Here is a 16162-nt window from a genome sequence, read left to right as displayed (position 1 = left end):
AGCTCTGAGCATGCTCAGACTGCTCTTCAAGGCATCGCTAATAGGTCAATGCTGTTATAAATGATGGTTAGGCCGCATAGCAGATGGAGTGGAAGCCTTCATTTGAGGCCTGCCTGTCTGATCACTTGTAGAGTTTTCCTGCTTAGATACATGGGAAGGCCTTCTTTGCTACAGCTGGGTTTTGGGATTAGGCTGAGGGCTGCACAGACCTGACTGACAGAAATGTTTGCAGAACTCCTGTGAGAAGTAAAAACTGTATGTGAGACAGGAAATTGTGGCTTTCAGATTTTGGAGGGCTTTTTAATTGCTTGGCATTCTCCTGGGAGGATTATGCCTTAGTGGACCAGCATCTACTGGCAACATGTGCATGGTGTGTGTGTAAATAACAGTTCCAGAATTGTGCAAATTATCAAATTATCTTTGATCATTTTTCATTATCACTGAGACGACTATGTCATCTTCCAGTCACATATTATTGAATAATAGACCCCCAGAAACAGACATTGCCATCAATGCCATCATTGCATTAACTCTTTATATCCCTCCCTGATCATGGAGGTCTTTGGGCCAGTCACTCTTAGTAGCCCTACCCACCAGGCACTGTGTGTTTAGTGTTGCAAGCCAAATTTTACAGAATTCCTTTCTAGCTGAAATCAGACAGGACCCTGCCCCACTGAATTTCTATCTCCTGCTGAAGATTTCTTTATTGCATCAGGCATTTTTAGTGGTTTAATTTTATACTTCTGATTTTTACTTTTTGTATTGTACCCCTGTAATTTGCTTAGAGACAATTGTGGTTAATGGCATATAAACTGTTTCAACAAATGAATGCAATGTCAAGCGGATATCCATCTCTTCAGGTGTGGCACTGCTTACTCCATCTACCTGAGGGCGAAGGTGATGAGAGGTGAGAGCAGACTTCATGGATTCCTTGAACTTGTTTCAGGGAGAAACAGTCTGAAGTTACCAGCACTAGTATGGTAGGTTGCAAGTCGCCTTCATTTCTGGATATTGGGAGTCCCACAAGGTGCCTCCTACCAGGAGGAGCAAGAGGTATGCTAGAGATTCTACTCTAGATTTTTCATGCAAGAGCTTCATGGGCCAAATTGTGCATTTTTTCATGAGCGATTAACAGGAACTCTTCCCTTCCTCTGAAGGGAACTTGAAGGTCATTTCATAACCGCCACCACAGAGCTGCCACGTGGAAGTGTTACTGACAACTCCCATGGGGTGGCTGTTGTATAATTTGAAGCAGTCAGGAGTGTTTTCCCTCTGTAGCATGTACTAAAACCTGCCCATGCCCCACCATCCTTTTTTTCGTGAATTTCCCTACCCATACCAGCCAGTGACACAGAGCACTGGTGGGGGAAAGCACATAGTACAATGACACTGGACACATTATGTGTGTCTATTTGGGGGACTTGCCACTGAAAACAGCAGCACCATATTTCTTGTAAGGTGTAGTCTCTCCACCTCTTGTATGAACGGCAGGTTACATATGTAATAAAGCATTTCACAGGAAAGTTTGGAGAGTGAGGAAGGTGGCAACTTCAGGGTCCATTTTGATCCACCACTCCCTCTTCTGCCTTTCCTCTCCTCCTCACCTCATCTGTTCCTTTGAACCTCTGTTGTGGCTTGCATCAATCTTCTGGTGGAGGGCACATAAGGGCACAAGAACCATCTGATTCAGAACAGGAGTGTTCAGGGAGAAGAGCACTCTGTGTGCTGAGAGACTTTGACAGGGGAATGAACTTGGGAGTGCTCGGTATCTATATGGTAGAAGGTTTGTTGACAGTCCAAGTTAAAAGACACCCAGTGAAATAGTTAAGCAAATCCAGAAAAAATGATATACTTTATTGTGTTCCACTTGAGTTGTGAATACATTTATGCAAATTCTTTTTTAGCTGGCTTCTGCAAGAATATCTAAAACCATGCAATTTATTTAAACAAGGTCTGATGGAATAAACTAACTCCGTTTCAGTTGTGACAGAAATCAGTGGAAGACACAGAAAGAGAATCACCCTGCACAAGCAACCCGAGCTTTATTTGTAAAATGACTCTTCCATCTGAAAGCCTGTGAAGGCAATTTCACCACAGCAAAACAGCTGCCGACCCAAATATGCAGTCACAATGAGCCACAGAGAGTTGTTGTAAGTTATCTTTACTTCACAGTCTTGAGCAAATAAAAAGTCAGCCTTGCATTCAGAAGACCCACTTCACATCCATAAGGTATCGATAGAACTTCCCCAAAATACAATTCTTTAAATAATCATTTCTTTACATCACTGCAGTTTAAATAGCAATTCTAGAAAAAAGTCAGTGCATTAGATGGGAAGGGGGCGTGCACACGCATTAACATCACTTGTCAGCTAGAAAGCATTTGAAAATTCAAACTAAGGACTCCAGAAATGGGCTTTGCCTGTCTGGGGCATCACACACCTAGTATCTCAGCAAGCTTCATTAGTACAGGGTGTTTTTTGAGCTCCTGCAGGAGACACCTTTCCCACTATTCAAAAAAGCACACAAACTAAATTTGATTCCTGCAGAAACTCAAGATTCTCATCCACTTGGCTGTCACTCAATTTTGCAGCATAGTGCAGTAACTGCAATAAATGCAAATAGGGACGTTTTAAAGACTAAACAAGTTTGCACTTCCACCCCCTGGCATACATCACAAGGTCAGGAATGTTATTCAAAACGAAACAGACAGCTAAGTCAGGGGAGCACAAATCAAGCACTGCAGAGGCATGCAGTTAAGCCATCCTACTTTGCCATAATTTTGGCCACAGATACTACCTGTGTTTTTCCTTGGGACATCTCTGCAGCAACGACAACAGGAAGCAGTTGGCATCCCTTGCTAAGTGGAACAGTGTCGCAATGTGCACAAAGCTGGAGTTAACTAGGGTGGTCTCAAACACTGCCGGATACCCAGGATCAAAGCAATTGTGAACAGATGCCCCAGGTTTTCTGCATGGGCTCAGTTAGTTAGCATTTGAGAGAGCCATGATTTGAAGCACTTCCTCTGCGTCACAGATTACAGGGAAAGAGGGAAGATTTTTGTACAAATCAGATTCTGATTTTATTCTGGTGTAAGTCACAAGTGATGCTAATGAAACAGATTTCTGGTAACACATACATGCTGGGTCATACAGCTCTGTCAAATTCCAAATATTCCAGTAAATGGGTTTCTGAGATCTTTGGGAGTCTGCTATGCTCCGTGCATCAAAGGGCTACTGCTATTCAAAACCAATTGCTAATATTCTGCCTCAGAGAGGAAACAGAAGATGCAGAAAACTCCAAGAGGCTTCTCTTATTTCCCCTTCTGTTAGTTTAGACATCATCTAAGTTATCCCCAGTCCAGAAGGTGATCTTTCACTACCTCTTTGAGTTGAATTAATGGATTTTGAGCATAAGCAACCAAAGGGGAATTGCTTTGCCTCAGATTATAGCATGCTCAGAATGCTAGGGATAAAAAACAAATAAATAAAATCAAACAAAACTAATTAAATAAATAGATCAAAATACGAGCCATCTTCTTCCCTAGAAATGCTTTCAGCGGCTAAGATGGAATTAGTGTTTAGGTAACTGATCAAACCGCATAGTCAAATAAATTACCAAGTTTACCATAGAGGTATGATGTTTTACTGCCAGAACTTTGCACCCAATGTTTGGTTGTTGTTGTTGTATGAAAGAAAAGGACCAAGATGTATAAGTGACTCAACAGGAATGTTCAAAATTAAAAGACGATGCATACATTCCACCATACATGCATCTTGCGGAAGAAATGGCAGAAGAGTCCAGTGTCCAAATAGAACCAGATGATCTTGTCAAGAGATCAGTGCACTTCCTTGGTCGCAACATAGCGGGGGTTCATGCAACTAAGGATTGTCTAGTAGATCACAAAGTTGATTTTCTTCCGAAGCGTCACCACGAAAGAGCTGGTCAACACAGTCAGAGTGTCAACACCTATCTAATTCAATAGCTGTTGGTTAAGTTTTCGGTTTAAGTGGTCTTTGTTCAGTAAGGAACATTCTCCAGGACAGTTGAAAGATGGGATGGGAGAGGAAGAACAAAACTCTTTCTCCATTATATCATCAACATGGAGAAAGAACCATACAAAAGAAAACAATATATTTTTAGTTCTATATGTAACAATCCAGGAAAATGTTAGATCTCTTTTCTAATGCCGCACGTATCTACCACTGCTGTTTGTGGGAGTTACGTGTACGAGAGGGAGGTTAAATGGTCCTTACCATTGTCATATCCCTAATCAACATTTAGCCAAGTGGCAAAAAATGAAGCAGTGTATGGTGGCTGTTTACTGGGTTTTCTTGTCCTCTGGAGGAAAGTAAGGAGGAGGAGGAGGCTGGTCCTAAAATGAGAGAAAGGGAGAGAGATTGTGTGAATTAACTTCAGTTCATTACCTCGTAAACAATGCCAACCGTGAAGGAGCAATCCAATTTACTACTTCAGAGCACTCAAATATGTAAATCAAGGTTGGTGAACCTGTGGCCTGAGGGCTGTATGTGGCCAAATTTTATTAGGATGCAGGGGATGGAGCTGAAACAGACTGCACAAAAGAAGGAAGAGTGGGGAGCCCCCTGTAAGCAACCAGGTCAGACTTCTGGCAACAGCAATCTGTCTCTCCCCTGGTACTCGCTTTTGGCTGTAGCTCCATTCACCACTGGCACGTGCCCCCCCCCCCCAAGTTTCCCAGTCCTGAGGTAAATACATATTGTTAAGCTTGCAAATTCCAAAACAACCTCTACTCTACAATAAATTCACTAAGGAGTGCTATGAAGACTGCAAAGTGCTTTTTGCAGCAAGAGTACTATTCAAGTGATTAATGAGCTATGAGAATATATGAAATGTCTTCTTGAATTTACACAGACATTTCTTGTATTGAACTAAAGAACCTTTGCCAACCTAGCACCTTCCAGGTGATGCTGGAGTACTGTATCAGCCCCAGCCAGGATTAATAGTTATTGGTCAAGGGTGATGCGAGTTGTCGTCCAAAACTGCTGGAGGGAACCACATCAGAGAAGGCTGCCCTACGGTGGGAAACAAGTCCTGCTCTTTTTTTGCCACCAGGATCTATTTCACAAAATCCTCAATGCATCCCTCACCCTCTCCTGCTCTTTGACTGCTGCACCCACATTAATTTGTCTTATTTACTAACAGTACAATATGGCTGGAAGAGATGCCAATAACAAGATGGAATACTTTGTGCCCAATCTTCCCTTCCTTTCTAAGACTGCAATGACATGCAGGGCAAGGTGCAAAGCATACCATTGGCATGTAGACGTTGTGTGGGTTGCCTGGGTTGTAATAAGCACTTGCAGCAGCTTCTGCAGCCTTCGCTTCAGCTGGAAGAAAAACATCATGGGTTAGGTAGGATCAGCATTTGCAATTGCAGCATCTCAGGTGAGGCTCCCTGCCTACTGACGTCAGGCACCTTCACTTCCTCTTTTCAGTGCCTGATAAATACATTTTTTGTTTAGATAAGCCTAGCCATCTATATAGAAGGCTGGTGCTTGTTTAATCTGTTTTTAGTTTGCCATTCATTGATTTTTATTTGTTGATGTTTTAAATATTTGTTTTTAACTGCTCTAACTTATCATCTTATTGTTTGGTTCTTTTTGTAAACTGCCTTTTTTTTGGTAAATTACCGATCGCCAAGCATCAAACTCAGACCCACTGTAAGAATCTGCTGCAAGATCTGTGATTGTATAACAGCAGTTCTGTCCTAAGAGCCAAATGAGAAATCTGCGACAGATTCCAGTTTGGAAAGTTGAATCATTGCCAAACAGCTGCAAAGTGGCAGAAGAAGGGTGCAATTTGAAGTAGAGGAGTGGCAGGCCAGAAGTGCAATGCTAAATTCTTCCCCCAACAACCTTGTTTCCCAGCCTGGATTCTGAAGCATTTGACAGGAGATGGAAGTGTTGGTGGAGGAGGAGGGAGAAAGGGGGATTACAGGGATGAACACAGTGGGAAATAAAAGGTTTAAGTAACTGTCTCCCACCTGTCACTGTAAACTAAGCGCTCTCTGCCATTTTGCAACTCTTCAGTGGTGACACAGATCTGCATCTTTTTTAGCCCTCAAAAATTCCTACAAAACCTTCTGTCTCTGTGTGAAGTTCTTGTTTAATCTGTATTACACAGTGGCACCAAATAAGCAAAGCTAGTGCTGTTATTATATCCATGTTATGCTATGTCGTTGCTATGGTAAACAAAGTTCAATTCTTGCCTGGCTTGTCTGATGGAGCAGCTGCTGTGTTTTTATCCCTTTCCTGATGACCCAAAATGTAGAAGAAAACCTCTATTTTCCCTTATTGCATTAATTGCATTTGCAAAGTTGGCAGCGAGGAAACAATCGTTTCTTTGTAAACAGATTGTGCTAGCTCTGGAGTTAGAACATGATGTTTAACATGAAACCTCAACTGTACCATTTTTAGAAAGATGCCCTTTAAAGTTTTGCTCTCCAAAACACACACACCCCCCTTTTAGGAAGTTTGCAAGGAGAAGCTAAATAAACATTATTCAGGCTGCTTTAAAGTCTAGTGAATCCTGCTGAATCCAGGCTTGGAGGCCCTTTACAGATATGTCACTGTTCAGAGGATATGTGATGCAGCCATCCTAGCACCTCTCTTACCTGCTGGAGTTGAAGGAAGGTCTGGACCACTGACAGGCGGCTCCATGGGCCCTGGATAGGGAGGGGGAGGAAGCTGCATGTATCCCATGGCTTCATCCATTGGGGGACCAGGATACAATTCTGCTCCAAGGAAGAATAAAGTGTTTGCAGAGAGAGTTTTGTAATGCATCACTAAACCATATACCTTCTGGCTGATACAATATATTTTAAAACAATGTCTATATTATTAAAAACAGGGAATCTTAGAGGAAGAGCATGTCAGATTCAACCCTGTCACCAGCAAACCATTTTTCTGTATTGTGCCTGGCAAGTTATGGCAGATAAAATGCCAAGTTCAAAGTGACTTCACAGCATGACGACTACCTTATGCCATGATAACTACCTCATGGCATCTGAAGACACTCATCATTATGGAAAGTACTAGGAATAGGCTGAGTTTTCTGTGGGAACTCTGTAGTTATTAAAAGTACCGTATTTTTTGCTCTATAAGACTCACTTTTTCCCTCCTAAAAAGTAAGGGGTGTGTGTGTGCGTCTTATGGAGCGAATGCAGGCTGCACAGCTATCCCAGAAGCCAGAACAGCAAGAGGGATTGCTGCTTTCACTGCGCAGCGATCACTCTTGCTGTTCTGGCTTCTAAGATTCAGAATATTTTTTTCCCTTGTTTTCCTCCTCCAAAAACTAGGTGCGTCTTGTGGTCTGGTGCGTCTTATAGAGCGAAAAATACGGTAAGTGCTTTCAAGCAAAACAAAAGTGGCCCACATTTAACAAGGGAGTAGCCAGAAATCACGACAAAGCAAATGAGCTCTATTATTTTCTCTCATTTTCAATTTTTTAAAAATAATAACTTAACTAGATTTTCTCTCTCCCGCTTTCAATACTCACCCGGAGGTGGTGGAGGATACGGATACCCCGAGGGAGTAGGGTATATCCCATTGGCAGCAAGTGGTGGGAAGGTATAGCCCCCATTCGGCATGTATGAGTAACCATAGGCTCCATTGGGGACTTCACCCCTTGAGGCTGCAAAACAAAGGAAAGGAAATTATGATCAGTGTCCGTTTCAAAAACACATCAGCCAAAAACACCATTGGGCACCAGCTTCAACAAATTTGAAACTCGCTACTATAATGTTAAGAAATCTGCAGTGGGTGAGAGGAATAAAATATACAGCTTGTCATATCTTACAACACCACCATGAAATCTTAATGAGTTCAGAGCACGCGCTGTACAGTTGGCATGAGGAGTCTGGTGCAGTAGGAAAAGAGGAAATATTCAGCAATGTAAATTGTCTGGCCTGATGCCTAGTGTTCATGCACCCCTCAGGTGGGGATGGAGGGAAAGATGACAGGAAGAAATGCTTTACTGAGCAAATAAGCCAAGGAAGGAGACATGGAAGGAGACCCAGCTCCCATAACTATCAGCCATTTGGAAGAATTGGGAAGCAGCAGGAGCGGCTGACTGAAAAGGATGTTGAGCAAAAAGGCAGCAATGCATATTAGGGAGTTGGAAGGACTTTGGACTGTCCTTTGATAATCAGCGGGTATAAGGAACAACAGGTCATTAATGGCAATGAGCTAGGATGGAGGAGAGAAATCCTGTTTGAAGGGCTAGGTCAGGTGTGAAAGCATCTATTGTGCCTGCCTCGTGCCACACATAATGGAGTGTCTTTGAGATGCTGAATACCAAGAGTGGTTTTGTTTTTTGCAAATAGGGTCAATGAAAAGCTGCAACTTTGTTGTTGTTTAGTCGTGTCCGACTCTTCGTGACCCCATGGACCAGAGCATGCCAGGCACTCCTGTCTTCCACTGCCTCCCACAATTAGGTCAAACTCATGTTGGTAGCTTCGAGAACACTGTCCAACCATCTCGTCCTCTATTTCACTATGGCTTTTACTTTACTGATTCTGTAGCTACAATAGCTGTTACTTTCTCACCTAGTAGGAGGAGCTTTCAAAGCAAGCCATTCAATCAAAGTACTGTCATAGTTCAATTTTACCCCAAACCCTTAGAATTTCTCAAATAACTTAAATCACTCAGCTATATTTTAATTTCTCTCTTCTCTCTCTCTGCCTTTCTCTCCAACACACACACACACACACACTCCTTCTTTTCAGCAAAATATATTCAGATTATATTTAGCAGAACTGGCTTCTTTTACCAAAAAACAGTGAGTACCTTGAGATGCTACTTGCAGCATACGCTGTCCAAATTCAATGGCACCTCCTGCAGAGAACGTCATTTTGAAAGTTGTGGATCCTTCCCAACCTCCTAGGGAAAAGGTAAAATAAACTGTAAGAATGGAATGGGAGTACAGTCATACCTCACATTACGTTTGCTTCATGTTGAGCGTTTTCAGGTTGCGTCCCGCGGCGACCTGGAAGTACCGGAACAGGTTACTTCCGGGTTTTGCCACTCGCGTTTGTGCAAAATGATATCACGCGCATGCACAGAAGTGGCAAATCATGACTCGCGTGTGCGCAGACGCGAGTTGCGTTCTTTTCAGATTGTGAACAGGCCTCCGGAGCGGATCCCGTTCGCAACTAGAGGTACCACTTTATCTGTTATCAGGCTGTTCTATAAAGCAAGTGTTATTCAGTATCCAAACATGAAGATTTGTTTCTCTTTAATTTGCCTTGAGACAAAGTAATGCACTTCTCTGATGTGAAGAGTTGATATTCTTTTGTATATGAAAGAATGACTTGTAATATTTGTTTTTATCAAGCTGGAAATTTGGTGGTAATAAAAATGGTTTAAAAGCAAAAGCCACCCATCTCTGATTTATGTAATTTATCATAAAAGTAGAGTTGCAATTTTCTGGATGCAAAACGTAACTTGGCTTTTATCTTATCTTAGGTCCTTAAGAAGGTTGCAAGCTGAGTGGAGTCAAAAGACTGAAAGGTACATGAATTTGAAACACATCCCTTAGAATGTGGTTAAAGGACAACAAAGGACAACAAAATTCTGTCTGCCAACCTTGAATATCAACAAGATTAGATTTATTCTGAGTCAGCAAGGGCAAATTCAATTTGCTAAAAAGACTCTACAACTCCCCTCACTAGCTAGCCACAGATCAGTCTGGAATTATAATCATTTGACAAGAAATTAAATGGGAAGTATATCATAAGGCTCACAAAAGATCCCTTGGTTTAAAGAAATAAAATTAATGATAACAGAACTTCCCATTTTAGAAACAAACAGAGTATATCATCCAGGCCACTGCTGACAATACACTACATGTGACTAAGTGTCTATTAAACTTGAGGCACAAGTATGTGTAGAAGCTATATATTCATGAAAGGGAACTATTCTGGGGAAGTGTCTTTAGAATTGCCGCCTTTTAATACATTATAAGAATGACAGAAGTCAGAGTGGGATGGAAGATTGCTAATCTAACTTTTGTCAAAAGCCTCTCTCATGCTGTACAGAAGCAAATGCTGCTCAATTGCTTTTTAGTGAATTAAGTTTGAGGTTTGAAATGAAGAAATAGAGTTACATAGGCAAAAGAGATAAGGCTACAGCCAAGATAAAGTTATAGCTCAATTGTCTTTCTTAAATCCTCTGGGACCTGGACTGCTGTTCATTGTGAGCCATTTAAGGATGCTAAATAGATAAAATAATTTGGCTGATTAGTTTTATTATCTGCAAAGTGGAGCATGAGCTCATTTTTTCCGGTGACATCCTGCTTCATTAGAAGTACAAAGGTAGAGAAGGAATGGGACAAAATTTTCCTTACAGTTTTGTTACCAAAAAAGAGTTTTGACACACTGAATTTTGAACTTTTCCAACATACCTAGTTGAGCTCAACTGCTTGCAAGTAAAGTTAGAAACCATTTCTGCAAAGGTAATCCCAACTCTCTCTAAAGACCTAACTGGACAGATTAAAATAATCAATACTGCAGTTCTGGCATGTACTTCTGTTGTTGTTGTTGTTTAGTGGTTTAGTCGTGTCCAACTCTTCGTGACCCCATGGACCAGAGCACGCCAGGCACTTCTGCCTTCCACTGCCTCCCGCAGTTTGGTCAAAAGCCATGTACTTCTAGAAATGCAATATTTGGTTTTTCATAGAACTAACATTTTTGGCAAGGACTAGGATAAAGAATGACGAGAACAGGACAGGAAGAAATGTGTGGGTTCAGTGAATTCTTTACAGGAAGTTCTGAAGGCCGAAGGGAGGGGGTGCTCCCATACAATTATCCACTCTCTTAACACTGCACCTTGGGGTCCTCCAATAAAATGCACTGAGCTAACAGAAGGTTCAGGATGCATGCATATTCAGTATCTTTTGACACAAAGCATGACTACTCTTAAGGATTTTACTAGCAGAAGATACTGTAGTGGCTCTCCAAGCACACAAAGTTTTTAAAACAGATTTAGAAAAATCCATAGCTAAAAATATAAACCACCATGTTTAAACTGGTGCAGAATCATCAGATTCTGGAGCATCTGACAGGCCAGTGGTGGAGATGAATGCTGGAATAAATGCTGTTTCATCAGATCCAGCACTGCAATTCTTATGCTCTTCAGACAAGTTTGTTGCTGATAATAAAGCTGTCATGTGGTCCATAGGAATCCAAATTCTTTGCTAGTTCTTCACTTTCTAATTCAAGTCAGAAACTGAATGCACCACCAAACACAATGGCTTTGGTATGATACCCACCTCCTGCCTCTGCTTTCACTTCCCCCTTGATGTAATTTGCTCCAAAAACTGGTTGTTTAATCTCACATTCTTTCATCAAATAAAAGGGCATCATGAAAGACTGCATTGCATCTTTTCCTTTAGACACAAAGATAACCTGCAGGCAAAAAGAATACATCTCCTTTAACAGGTACATTTAGCATCAGAATAAAAAGCCATCTTACTGTTAGAAGCTAAAATCTGAAAAACTAAAGTGGGCTTTCAAAATGAAGACTTTCACAGGTCATGTATTCATTAGAACAATAGCCTAGCCATTCATTCAACTGATACTACGATGCAGCAATGCGTTTCAGAAACACACATAACCTGCCATTGTTGCTCACCTCTTTCCAGAAACTTTCATACCACCCCCCAGAAGGTTAATGGATTTATTACGTGAACATGCGTAGCCCTGGAAAAATCCACCTCTCACGGTACTTCTAAGTAACAGGAGCCACTCACCCTCCCCACCCTGGGACCATGTGGAAAAGGGCAAATAAGAAATTGAATTTATCACCATCATCATAACCATCATATCTCCTCCTCTCCATACAACCCTCCTACTTCTTTGCATCAATATGCTTGGCTTTACAAGTAAAGATATTTCAGATAGCTAGCTGGGATTCAAAACATCAATTCATCATGGAGCTTCAGAGGAAAACAAGCACTGAAGAATCATGTGGTCTGTTTCTATATTCTTCACTCTTCATATTAGAATTTTACATACCAAATACATGTTTGCCAACTTACTCGATATGGGGTCATGAAGACACTGCCTTTCTTGGTCCCTTTGAATGCATCCGGCATGTATTCCATATCATGGAATGTCATTTCAATGTGATCGTAGGTCATCAAGATGCTATACACACAAAAAAAGAGGTGTTTGGTACACGGATTCACTCTTTAGTAATGATTTCTCTATAGGTTAGATAACGTGGGGTTTGACAAATTTCAGATCATCACCCAGCCTCATTCACCAAGTGAAACCCATATGCAATGTGACCATATTACTAAACACATGTACAAACATGCTGATTGTCTGTTGGGTTGTACAAAAAGAAATAGGAGAGTGAACACAAAACTGACACAAAATTTAATTAGCACAAGAGGCATAGCAACAGCAAAGCCGGTATCCTTGACTCATATTCAGCTGTTCAGATTGAACACAGGAGGGCTAAGTGTGCACAGGAGCCCTCGTTGGTTGGTACATGTACTGGCCCCACAGCCAATATACTCAGCACATTGGATGTACCCCCCTTCCACCCCAAAAATAACCATATGAAGGGGGCATCTAACCATGTTCAGCTGAATGTGGTTAAGAGCTTCCACACAATCAGGAATCCTGTACAATCAGAATTCCTGATCTAACAGAGGCTTCTAACTGTATTCAGCTGAACTGCATTCAAACCTTTGCACTAAAATGTTGGGGTGGGGGGTACACCTGGCATGCAGAGAATGTGGGAGGCAGAGTCAGCACAAGCACACATCCATTATTCTATACATATTTAGCTCTCCAGTGATCAGGCTGAACTCCTGAACAGGGCCATGACACTGCCAGAACTATTCAACTTGCAATGGCAACATTTTGTTCATGCCTTCTTTTACATGTCCCAACAAGCAATATCTTATCAAGAAGGGCCTACATACAGTGTGGGAATTCCACATGGCTTTTTGTGGTGGTGGTGATTTTATGAGCCATTTCAGTGTACAGTGGTACCTCAGGTTACAGACGCTTCAGGTTACAGACGCTTCAGGTTACAGACTCCGCTAACCCAGAAATAGTACCTCGGGTTACGAACTTTGCTTCAGGATGAGAACAGAAATTGTGCTCCGGTGGCATGGCAGCAGCAGGAGGTCCCATTAGCTAAAGTGGTGCTTCAGGTTAAGAACAGTTTCAGGTTAAGAACAGACCTCTGGAACGAATCAAGTACTTAACCTGAGGTACCACTGTATCCAGTTTATGCAATATGAACACAAAGATCACTTCAGGTCCCACCGGACCCCTACTCATCTACATGACTGTTAGGAAACACTGTGACTATATAGTTTGAAAGAGGGGAGGTACTCTCATTAGCATTTTCTAACATTGTAGGAACCTGTGAAACTGATGATGGTGTATAAACTGCTCTGCAATGTTCACTTAATAAATCGTATAATAGAGCTCTATGCAGGTGAATTTTCACCATCTCACCAGCTCCTGCAAATATGCTCCTGTTCCATCCCCCCCCATTGTCTTTGGCCACCACCACCTGCAGCACATTTATATACCCTGCAACAAACTCTGCCAACTGTTTCAGGAAGAAAAACATACACAGAGGAAATTGTTGATATACCCATGTGTGTGTGCTGCCATCTCCAGGGTGCAGTGCTGCTCTTCATCCATATTTGTGCTGTGCCAGGCAGTTGCTGCCCCACAGCATTTTGCTACAAATACAGGGAGCAGCAGGAGGTGGAAGGAAAATAATAGTGAGGAGAGAAGAGGGGAAAACACCTCCTTGAAAATGTATCTGCAATACTGTACAGTACAAAGATGGCATCTGTAAGCCTTCCAGTTGCTAGTTTCACTTGTAGCTGTAATCCCTTTATACTATGCCTTAATAATTTAAACCTCGGGGTTTCTAAAGAATAGATTCACTCCTACAGCAGAAGTGTATGAAGCACCAAATGGGATTGCTCCTTCTGCAGTATTCCCATTACATAAACTGGTACTAGCAAGAGGCAACAGCAACCTTGGAATTTAATTTCCTACTGTGGAAGATTAGAGCTCAGCATTAATTACTTCCACGCCTGGAGAAGATGAGCAAAGGCTGTGAAATCTTATCTACAGACATGACAAAGTTGTGAAATCCGATATGAGGAGTAACCAAGACACTTAATTACAAAAGGGCAGAACAAAAACGTGAGAGTGGTAGAGGGTAGCTCCTTCTGCTAGATGCCCATGAACTCACAGGTAATGTCAACTTTCTAAACAACCAAATATTATGAAACTGCATATTCTGGCGTTCCTGCCCTCCAGCATCCTGGATCTACTACCTGGCTGTGGATACCAACTACTCATTGGTCCCATTTGCACTATGCATTTAAAGCACTACATCACTTTAAAAATTCCTGACTTCCTCCAAAAAATCCTGGGAACTGTAATTTGTTAAACTGCTGAAAGCTACAATTCTCAGAGTGGTTTAGCAATCAATCCCAATTAGAAAGGAACCTGACTCTTAGAGAGCAGCAACTGCAAACCCTCAACTGCGAAACCTTGGAAGGAACATTAATGAACTTGTGAAAATAGAGGGAGGAAAGTGTTGTCTCTCCTTCCTTCAAAATGCTAAAGGCTCAGGACAGCGAGATTAAGTTGTGGCGTGTTCAAAATAGACAAGAGGAAATATTATTTCACATAACGCATGGTTAATTGACAGCAAGGATGAGGATGCTACGGCCCTCCCAACGTTGACAAGACTCCCAACTCCCAGCAGTCCCAGTCAGGGACAATGGAAGTTGAAGTCCAACAGAATTTCTAGAGATTCCCCTAAACCAATTTACAGAAATAGTCACCACAAATCACTGGGAGCAAAAATGCTTTCAAAACACCATCCTAGACTCCATTGATTTATAGATTTGTGTCAAGGGTGGAAGCTCAGGACTCAGGCACTGTAGCAGACCTCCAACTAGCAGGTATGCTTTGGAGCAGAGACAAAACACATCGGGTTAGCGAGCTTCCCAAGGACCCCTCGCTGCCCTAGTTTATGTATTAGTCCTCCCCCCACCCCACTCGTCCAAAGGGTTGGGGAAACAGTTGCAAACTTTTCCCTTTAATCCAGAGAGCAGCAGTAAAGGTGCCGTTGGCCGAATCCCCCAACAGGATTCAGGGCTTTAATATTTCCAGAGAAAGGACGGAAGGGCCGAGCGAAATGGGAAGGTAAACATTTGCTGCCCCGCCCCTGGGCGGGGCGACCCCCATCAGACGCAGCGCTATACACGGCATATATATATATATACACACACACAGTGGTACCTCAGGTTAAGTACTTAATTCGTTCCGGAGGTCCGTTCTTAACCTGAAACTGTTCTTAACCTGAAGCACCACTTAAGCTAATGGGGCCTCCTGCTGCTGCCGCGCCGCCGGAGCACGATTTCTGTTCTCATCCTGAAGCAAAGTTCTTAACCCGAGGTAATATTTCTGGGTTAGCGGAGTCTGTAACCTGAAGCGTGTGTAACCTGAAGAGTATGTAACCCGAGGTACCACTGTACACACATATATATATATATACACACACAACGCAGTAAGGGAACAGAAGCGGCCAAGTGCCGTCCACATAGCCGCCGCACCCGCTCACCTTTCGCTGTTATTGACAATGACGCCGCCCCCCTCGGAATGGTTCCTGTTCAGCGCCATGGCCGCCAAGCAGCTGAGGGACCCCTTGATGCACACGCTCCCGCCGGCCTCCGCAGAACGATGTTGTGAAGAAAGCGCTGCGCAGGCTCTGCTCACGGCTTCCGGCGTAGCCGCGCTCCGGGCAGCGCAGAGACCGGAAGAGGGCGGGAGGAAATGGAGCATGATGGGAAATGTAGTTCGGCGCTGGACAGTCTGAGAACGGCTGCTGCTGCTGCCCATAGCTGTCAACCTCCCCCTTTTTTTGCGGGAATCCCCTTATTTCAGCGCCGTTTCCCGCTGCTATCCCAGATTGTTAGATATCCCGTAGACTGTCTCCGGGACAGGTGAGGCTGCTGATCCCTTATTTTCAACTCCGAAAGTTGACAGCTATGCTGCTGATCCCTTATTTTCAAATCTGAAAGTTGACAACTATGCTGCCGCCGCCGTTTGAGAATAAGAATAATAAAA

The 16162-nt window shown here is 42.6% G+C and overlaps 1 protein-coding gene and 1 long non-coding RNA gene across 2 annotated transcripts; one reads left to right on the top strand and one right to left on the bottom strand.

Annotated features, from left to right (window-relative positions):
• Window positions 1–1833: 1833 nt before the first annotated feature.
• WBP2 (WW domain binding protein 2) lies at window positions 1834–15834 on the bottom strand. The gene is made up of 8 exons (XM_083429962.1): window positions 15657–15834; window positions 12076–12184; window positions 11308–11443; window positions 8826–8918; window positions 7537–7671; window positions 6653–6772; window positions 5290–5366; window positions 1834–4372 (listed from the first exon to the last, which is right to left on the bottom strand). Exons 1-8 carry the CDS (start codon window positions 15713–15715, stop codon window positions 4319–4321), a joined length of 783 nt encoding a protein of 260 aa, XP_083286088.1. The 5' UTR covers window positions 15716–15834; the 3' UTR covers window positions 1834–4318.
• On the top strand, window positions 6787–7484 carry LOC310672574. The gene is made up of 2 exons (XR_014508663.1): window positions 6787–7123; window positions 7385–7484. It is a non-coding gene; the product is annotated as an uncharacterized lncRNA (long non-coding RNA).
• Window positions 15835–16162: the final 328 nt, after the last annotated feature.

This window comes from Podarcis tiliguerta, assembly GCF_965153285.1.
Source record: "Podarcis tiliguerta genome assembly, chromosome: 2".
Classification (NCBI taxonomy): domain Eukaryota; kingdom Metazoa; phylum Chordata; class Lepidosauria; order Squamata; family Lacertidae; genus Podarcis; species Podarcis tiliguerta.
The sequence above is the reverse complement of the archived record's forward strand: the minus strand, read 5'-3'. Positions and strand labels throughout refer to the sequence as shown.

Coding starts and splice junctions, on each gene's coding strand:
- WBP2 (XM_083429962.1), bottom strand. CDS start 15,715: ATGGCGCTGAACAGGAACCATTCCGAGGGGGGCGGCGTCATTGTCAAT. Junction 12,185..15,656: donor ATTGTCAATAACAGCGAAAG/GTGAGCGGGTGC, acceptor TTGTGTGTATAG/CATCTTGATGACCTACGATC. Junction 5,367..6,652: donor CCTTCCTTCAACTCCAGCAG/GTAAGAGAGGTG, acceptor TTTTTCTTCCAG/CTGAAGCGAAGGCTGCAGAA.